We start from the raw sequence: 8815 nt of genomic DNA, 5'->3' as shown, positions 1-8815 counted from the left end.
ATTCTCATGCATCAGCCTCCTGAGTAGCTGGGATTACAGGGGCACACACTATCATGCCTGGCTAATTTTTGTATCTGTTTTTTAGTAGAGATGAGGTTTCACCATGTTGGCCAGGCTGGTCTTGAACTCCTGACCTCAAGTGACCCACCCACCTCGGCCTCCCAAAGTGCTGGGATTACAGGTGTGAGCCACTGCACCAGGCCTGGTTATACCTTTTGAATACTGGCCTTGGCCAACTTCACATCCGTAAGCCTCTGTTTCTTCCTCTGGAAAGCGTGATCAGCTTATACGCTGCAGAAAACGAAATGGAATGGTCTCCTCTGTTTGTAAAGTCAGTAGTCCCCTGATGGAGCATGGCACAGGCCAGGCCAGCTTCCTAACAGCCTGGTTTGCTGTCCAAGGGCGTTTGCGACCCTAGTCCCTGTTGACCGTGTAGACATGCTGGTTTGCTCACCATGGTCACGTCTTGTATGATTCGCAGAGCTCCGAGCCCACTTTGAGCTTGCCTCTGAGGCCGAAGGGGTAGATAAGGACACAGATGAAGCAGAAGAGGGCTATCCCCCAGTGGCCGGACCTGGCCAGGAGCCCCAGCCTCACCAGCAGCACCTGAGCCTCCAGCTGGGTGAGCTCAGGCAGGAGACCAACAGGTGAGGAGCTTCCGGGCCCTCCACTGGGAGCAGGGGCTGGGACAGTGGCTTGAGCCACCAAGATGCTGATTAATCGGTTTGGTTGTTGAGTGTGTCACCCAGCTCTTAGGAAAATGCAGCTTCATCATCTGTGAACTGGGTAAGGGCGCATTCTCAGCCTCAATTGAGGGACTAGAGGAATACCTTTTTTTTTTTTTTTTTTTTAAATCAGAATCAGAGAGGTGTAGTACCTTGCCCCAGGCCACACAGAAATTACCCATACTAAAGGCAGCAGCATCTCTGAATTCTCTGTCTCTTTTCACCAAGACAGGGCCCCTGGCATGTTATGTGGTCTCACAGGTGCAGAAGTAGTGGGCTTTGGGGGTTGGGTAGCACTTCGTCAGTGGATGCACATCCCATAACCTCAACCCCAAGGAAGCTCGTCCTGTTGTCATCTCTTCCATGTGGTTTGTCACAATCCCTAGACGGGCATTAGAGGACTACTCTAACCAGGGAACTCTGGCATCACCATCATATTCCTCTAGTGCACTGGTCTGTTTTGTTCACTTCCGGGCATAGTGGGTGCTTAATAAATATTTGTGAAGTGGCCGGGTGTGGTGGCTCACACCTGTAATCCCAGCACTTTGAGAGGCCAACATGAGTGGATCACTTAAGGTCAGGAATTTGAGACCAGTCTGACCAACATGGTGAAACCCCCTCTCTATTTAAACTACAAAATTAGCCAGGCATGGTGGGACACACCTGTAATCTCAGCTACTTGGGAGCCTGAGGCAGTAGAACTGCTTGAACCCAGGAGGCGGAGGTTAAAGTGGGCCGAGGTCGCGCCATTGCACTCCAGCCTGGGCAACAAGAGTGAAACTCTGCCAATCAATCAATCAATCAATAATTTGTGAAATGAGTAAAATTATTCCCGTTTGCTCTTGGGAATCACATAATCAGCAACATGATTGGGTTTTTTAAAGTAATCCATAGTTAAAGCAAACAAGTCGGTACTCAGTCCAAATGACACTTCGTTGCTGTGTGATCATGGGCGAGTAATGCTGATGACTGTTTCACTGGCAGACAAGGGGCCAGCTACATATTTTGGATGAAAAGTTGTTTATGCTGTCAGGGATCGCTCAAGTTCAATCTTAGACAGATCATCTAATCATTTCTTTTTTAAAAGACCCAGAGTTTTAGTTAAATGGTAGAGGTGGCAACATTTTGAAACTTTTAAAAATATAACAGATATTAAAGTTGGTAATAATACCTAGTATTTCTTTAATATTTTTTCCCTGTAAATTTTTAACTTTTCAGTTCAGGGGTACAAGTGCAGATTTGGTAAACAGGTAAACGTGTGTCATGGGGGTTTGTTGTACAGACTGTTTCATCACCCAGTTATTAAGTTCAGTACCCATTAGTTATTTTTCCTGATCCTCTCCCTCCTCCCACCCTCTGATAGGCCCCAGTGTGTACTGATCCCCTCTGTGTGTCCATGAGTTCTCATCATTTAGCTCCCCCTAAGTGAGAACATGTGGTGTTTGGTTTTCTGTTCCTGTGTTAGTTTGCTAAGGATAATGGCCTCCAGCTCAACCATGTCCCTGCAAAGGACATGATCTTGTTCCTTTTTTATGGCTACATAGTATTTCATGGTGTGCATGTACCACATTTTCTTTACCTAGTCTATCATTGATGGACTTTTAGGATGGTTCCATGTTTTCACTATTGTGAATAGTGTGATATAAATATAAATCACTCTATTATAAAGATACATGCATGAACATACATGTGCATGTATCTTTATAATAGAACAATTTATATTCCTTTGGGTATAAATCCAGTAATGGGGTTGCTGGGTCGCCCAATAAGATTTATCATCACCAAAGTCATAAATTGATTATATGTGGGTTTGAAGGTTATTCCTCTCCACTGTTGATAGCCATCGTGTTATTTTCCAGTCTCACTGGTTAGACAGTGGCGAGTCTGTGAATGGCGTTGATGTGAACTGCACATTCCTGCATAGGGTACCTATCCTTGTGTGTATTAGTCTGTTTTCATGCTGCTGATAAAGACAAATGTGAAACTGGGGAATTTATAAGAAAAAGAGGTTTAATGGACTTACAGTTCCTCATGGCTGGGGAGGCATCACAATCACGGTGAAAGGCACGTCTTACAGGGCAGCAGATGAGAGAATGAGAGCCAGGCGAAAGAGGCTTCCCTTTATAAAACCATCAGATCTCTTGAGACTTATTCACCACCATGAGAGCACTGTGGGGGAACCACCCTCATGTTTCATTTATCTCCCACTGGGTCCCTCCCACAACATAAGGGTATTATGGGGACTACAATTCAAGATGAGATTTGGGTGGGGACACCCAAACCATATCACTGTGTTATGAAGTGCCTTGGCTCTGGGGCAGTTGAGCAGAGCTGAAGGAAGATGGCACCTCTTGGACAGAATGATATGTCTGTCCTGATGAATGACAGTACTGAGAGCCTTTCCTGCTGGATACAGGCAAGAGCTTGAGCTGTCTCCTTCACTAACGCAGAAGGAGGACTCCTACAGAGACCAAAATGAAGGCAGGCAGGGGAGGGCTGGGAGAGGACTTCAGTTTGCTGAGCGCCAGTGTCTCCTCTTCACTGTTGCGCTAGGGTGGAAGTGTTCTCTCCCCACCCCACTTTGCCACCAAATAACCCATGAGTTCCTGTGTTCGCATCACTGCCATGCAGTGACTTCTCATAGCAACCTCAGTAATTACCTTCAGTCATCAGTCATTCAGTAATTTCTTCTTCTTCTTCTTTTTTTTTTTTTTGAGATGGAGTTTTTCCTCTGTTGCCAGGCTGGAGTGCAGTGGCACGATCTTGGTTCACTGCAACTCCCACCTCCCAGGTACAAGGGATTCTCCTGCCTCAGCCTCCTGAGTACCTGGGACCACAGGCGCCTGCCACCACGCCCAGCTACATTTTCTAGTTTTAGTAGAGATGGAGTTTCAGTAAGTTCAGTAAAGCTTAGTTCTATATTCCCAAGTTCACCAGCATGGATCATATTAAAGGAACACACAGTTAAGAAACAAATTCTGTGTATCAGGTATGTGAGTAAACAACAAAAGTGTGAGAGCCAAGGCCGTTGGCCCCTGGAGGTTTGCTGAAAACCGCCTGCACAAGGCTGATTAGAGAAAAGGCATGCAAATGTATTTAACATGTATACACGGGAACGTTCAGCATGAAGACCGAAAGATCCAGGGGAAATTGTCCATTTTTATGCTTAGGCTTAACAAAGTATGGAGAGCTGTGGAGAAACAGGGATAAAACGGGCCTGATCGAAGGCTGATAGACTGAGTGGGGAAGCCCAGCAAGGCCTGTCTGTCTAGATCCTTCTCGGCCTCTCTGAGCAGCATTCCTTTCTCCTGGATGTGGGGCAGGACCCTCTGGAATGGGGATCTTATGACCTATAGTCAAACAAAGTAGGTTGAAGAACTTTTTTTTTATTTTTTTGGAATGGAGGCTGGCTCTGTCGCCCAGGCTGGAACAGTGGTGCGATGTCAGCTCACTGCAACATCCGACTCCTGGGTTTGGGCGATTCTCCTGCCTCAGCCTCCCCAGTAGCTAGGATTACAGGCAAGCACCACCATGCCTGGCTAAATTTTTATTTTTAGTGGAGTAGGAGTTTCGCCATGTTGGCCAGGGTGGTCCCAAACTCCTGACCTCAGGTGATCCACCTGCCTCGACCTCCCAAAGTGTTGGGATTATAGGCATGAGCCACCACGCCTGACCTGAAGAATTTGTGACCAATTTTTACACAGAAAGGCAGAGGGAAAGTTAGAGTCATATTTTTAGGGGTTTTGGCTGGCCTTGGGAAGAAGTTCTGGTTTCTATGCCCCACTTTGGGGAAGAGGGAGTCTAGTTTTTATGGCGCCTAGGGGAGAATGGGACTGAGACAGGGAGGCAGGAGGTGGTCAGGGGAAACCTGCTGCTGCTGAGGCCATTTGGGGGCACTGTTGTCTAAGCCCCAAGAAAAGCTAGACATGGCTCCAGTGTGCCAGCCCTCTCCCCCAAGGCATGCTGTCCCCAAGCTGGCATGCGGGGACTCGGAAGTTTGAGGCACAACTGTGCCTAACATCCCGGAGAGCCATGAGCAAGACTGGGTGTCAGGAGGGGGTCCTATGGCAAGAGCCTAGCCTGTGTACTCTGGGTGTTACTTAACTGCTCTGCCTCAGTTATCTCGGCCTCAAAATGGGGGTTTAGAACAACTGGTGCTTCCTAAAAGTGCCGTAAGGCGTCAGTGATTGAATTCATGCAGTGTTTGGCACAGTCCTGGATTCTGGGTAGGAAGTGCTTGGTGGATGTTGGCAGGAGCCTTTGTCCTCTCTCTCACTGTCCCTGTCCTGCCCCAGCTGTTATATGAGAAGCTAGGGGCTGCTGGGTGTGGTGGCTCATGCCTGTAACCCCAGCACTTGGAGAGGCCAAGGCAGGTGGATCACTTGAGGTCAGGAATTCAAGACAAGCCTAACATGGTGAAACCCCATCTCTACTAAAAAAACAAAAAAATTTGCCTGCTGTGGTGGCAGGCACCTCTAGTCCTAGCTACTCAGGAGCCTAAGGCAGGAAAATCACTTGAACCCAGGAGGCGGAGGTTGAAGTAAGCCAAGAGCTGCAGCAAGACTCAATCTTAAAACAAAAACCAAAAAGACCCGGTGCAGTGGCTCATGCCTGTAATCCCAGCACTTTGGGAGGCTGAGACAGGTGGATCACCTGAGGTCAGGAGTTTGAGACCAGCCTGGCCAACATGATGAAACCTCGTCTCTACTATAAATACAAAATTAGCTGGTTGTGGTGGTGGAACGTGCCTATAGTCCCAGCTCCTTGGGAGGCTGAGGCAGAAGAATCGCTTGAGCCCAGGAGGTGGAGCCAGTGAGCTGAGGTGGTGCCACTGCACTCCAGCCTGGGCCACCCAGGAAGACTCCGTCTCAAACAAACAAAAACCAAAAAAAAGAGGAGCTTCTGTGGCCTTGGTTTAGTCCCCATGTGAGGAGGAAAGAACCTTGCCATTCTATTCTAGTTTCGGCTGCCTTATCTAACTTAGGTTTGAATAATAATGTCATTCTTCTGGCTGAGTTCTACTGATCATCATCAGTATCTTTTGGTTCATGGTATATTTTGAGACAAAACTGCCTGAGTGCGTTCAGACTGCTGCAACAAAATACCAGAGACCAGGCAGCTTGTAAACAACAGAAATGTGTTTCTCACAGTTCTGGAGACTCGAAGTCCAAGATCGGGGCACCGGCAGATTCTGTGGCCAGTGAGGGCCTGGCTCCCCGTTCCCAGATGGCCATTTTCTCGCTCTGTGTCCTCACGTGGTGGACGGGATGAGGGAGTGTCTGGGGTCTCCTTTCACAAGGGTACTCCTCTCACCTCTCAAACCTGCACCTCCTCATCCCATACCTTGGGGGTTAGGATCTCAGCAGATGAACTTAGGGCGAGTGAGGAGGACACATTGAGTCCACTGCAAAAATAAACCCAAACTGTGAGCACTGGCCTTTGTTGTCAAGGGGAGAAAAACACGATGCTCCCCTCTGCAGACTGGAGTCTGACTCACAGAACCTGCAGAAACACGTTTCCCTCTCGAGGCTGACTCTTAGACTTGGCCCATTTTGCACTTTTTCAGCGTCTAATGTATGCACAGCAGATGCCTGAGTTAAATTGAATGGTGTTGAATGCTCTCTGGATAATGGCTTTTTTTTTTTTTAAACCAGACTTTTGGAACACCTAGTTCAAAGAGAGAGAGAGTACCAGAATCTTCTGCGGCAAACTCTAGAACAGAAAACTCAAGAATTGTATCACCTTCGGTTAAAATTAAAATCTAATTGTGAGTAATTTTCCACTTGCTGATATTCTAGTTAGCTTTGCTTTGAAGAAACAGTTGAGGTTATCTTCTGTTATACCAGGACTCCAGTAGATTTTAGACTACTTGATAATAAAAAGGGACTGCTGATACATTCAGCAACATGGCTGCATTATAAATGCAGTATGCTAAGTGAAAGAGCTAGATTCACAGCCAGTGTGGTGGGCCTGTAATCTCAGCACTCTGGGAGGCGAAGGCTAGCAGATCACTTGAGCCCAGGAGTTCAAAACCAGCCAAGGCAACAGGGCAAAACCCCGTCCCTACAAAAAATAGAAAAAAAACAGTAGGCTTGGTGTTTGTGAACCTGGTAGTCCTAGCTACTCAGGAGGCTGAGGTGGGAGGATCACCTGAACCCAGATGGTCGAGGCTGCAGAGCCGAGGTCTATGCCACTGCACTCCAGCCTACATGACAGTGAGACCGTCTCAAAAAAGGAAAAAAAAAAAAAAAAAGATTCAAAAGGCCACATATCATGATATCTTTTCCTCCAGAAAAGGCAAAACTACAGGGACAGGATCAGAAGAGGGAGAAGGGACTGATTGTAAAGGGCACACAAGGGCTTTTGGGAGTCATGGTCATTTCTCTATCTGTGCTGCCGCCTTCACAGCACAGTGGACACCTAAAAAGGGTGCTTTACTGCGTAAGTACATAAATATGCCTCTGTCAGCTGACATTCATTTTGGGCCACTTAGAAATGAGCTCCAGAGCTACCTCTTAGAATGTGGACCAGATAAGCTGAGGTAAAACCTCAACACTAAAACCTATTTCCAGCGCAGTTGGGGATGTGGTTCCTAAGGAAAGGCATTTGAAAGATGTGGGGATAAACACTTAAAGTGGTAGACCTAACAAGTCAAATCCCAAATTAACTAAAGGCATCCTAGATGAGGCGGCTTCTCTCTAGAAAGTGAATCTTAGAATTAGGAATTGTATAATATGAATTGGAGTAGCTGAGTGACACAAGGTTAATTCATCTTTTTCACATCACATTTACATTCTGGAATCATTTATTCATCCAGCTGGTTACTTTGGAAGACTTTTATGGTTAGACTAATATGTCACAAACTGCCAATTGTTACAGTTATTACAGAGAACCCAGCAGCCCTCCATGGGCAGAGAACAGATAAAGAGCTTATAGACTGGTTGCAGCTGCAAGGAGCTGATGCAAAGACAATCGAAAAGGTAAACACAACAAAGAAATTCTTACGGCATTGTTACACAGCTGCTTCGCTCTTATGGATCTGATCTTTATTTCAGATTATTGAAGAGGGTTATACACTGTCTGATATTCTTAATGAGATCACTAAGGAAGATCTAAGATACCTTCGACTACGGTAAGAGCCTCAAAACAGTTTGTATAAGAGAACACGCCTTTTTATGTGTGAATATGCTTAACGAGCAGAAAACAAAGGGCTGGGCCTCCCTCCAAACTCTGGAGTTCTGCTAGATTCGAGCTGGGAAAAAGCCAACACATGGCACAAACTGAAAGCCAGGCAGGAGAAGTCAGAAGTAGGCAGGTGCCAGAGGAGCTGGCCAGTCAGTCTCCTGCCATTAATGCCTGGCTGGGAGTGGGGGAGGCACACGGCTTGAGGGCCCACACGCTGGACCCCTCCCCTTCTGTAAACTGCAGCCTGCCTTCTTGTTCCTGTGTCATTTGAAATAGCCGGCTCTCTGCAGGTACGTACCTCTAAGGCCATGTCCTAACACTGCTGGGACATGAGTGTCACCTCCATATGTGAAGAGAATGTTTTTAAGTTCAGTTAGGGCTGCGTTTCTAAGCACTGTCGGCTTGAAGCTCTGACTCTGAAGACAGCTGTTTGTCTCCTAGGGGTGGTCTCCTCTGCAGACTCTGGAGCGCGGTCTCCCAGTACAGAAGGGCTCAGGAGGCCTCCGAAACCAGAGACGAGCCTTGATACCTATCAGCTAAGCTGGGGGCAGAGTGTGCCACCACGCTACATGTTTTGTTAAAGCTTCTGTTTGTTAGTGTATAGATGCAGTCTGCTGTGTTTACATATTTTAAAAATGCCATTGTTCAAGGACTTAAAGTTTTAAATACTGTCCATACTGAGTTTCTTTTGAAACCTATTATTTATAAACATAGAACTGTGTATATTGTGAGAACAGTGAGCCCTGGTTTTGACCTCCCAGAATATTAGGAAATTCACCTGTGGTCCCAGCTGCTTGGGAGGCTGAGGTGGGAGGATCACTTGAGCCCAGGAGGTGGAGGCTGCAGTGGGCCTTGATCACACCACTGCACTCCAGCCTGGGCAACAGAGGGAGACCCTGTCTAAA

General features: G+C 47.0%; 2 protein-coding genes across 2 annotated transcripts in view; one reads left to right on the top strand and one right to left on the bottom strand.

Annotated features, from left to right (window-relative positions):
- Positions 1-8815, top strand: part of MAP3K15 (mitogen-activated protein kinase kinase kinase 15) — a 147409-nt gene that overhangs the window by 138481 nt on the left and 113 nt on the right. Inside the window, exons 26-30 of the mRNA XM_037742818.1 lie at positions 482-647; positions 6380-6492; positions 7605-7705; positions 7781-7857; positions 8352-8815. The exon at positions 8352-8815 is cut by the window's right edge and continues 113 nt beyond it. Coding sequence (XP_037598746.1) covers positions 482-647; positions 6380-6492; positions 7605-7705; positions 7781-7857; positions 8352-8436 — 542 coding nt within the window. The 3' untranslated portion in view covers positions 8437-8815. The remainder of the gene's footprint in view (positions 1-481; positions 648-6379; positions 6493-7604; positions 7706-7780; positions 7858-8351) is intronic.
- PDHA1 (pyruvate dehydrogenase E1 subunit alpha 1) overlaps positions 7513-8815 on the bottom strand; it is an 18114-nt gene continuing 16811 nt past the window's right edge. The window contains exon 11 of the mRNA XM_017540637.2: positions 7513-8815. This exon is cut by the window's right edge and continues 879 nt beyond it. The gene's annotated coding sequence lies outside the window, so the exon portion shown is untranslated.

This window comes from Cebus imitator, unplaced genomic scaffold (genome assembly GCF_001604975.1).
Source record: "Cebus imitator isolate Cc_AM_T3 unplaced genomic scaffold, Cebus_imitator-1.0 Scaffold128, whole genome shotgun sequence".
NCBI classification, from domain to species: Eukaryota; Metazoa; Chordata; class Mammalia; order Primates; family Cebidae; genus Cebus; species Cebus imitator.
Note: the sequence above shows the minus strand (reverse complement) of the source record. Positions and strands in the feature narration are given on the sequence as shown.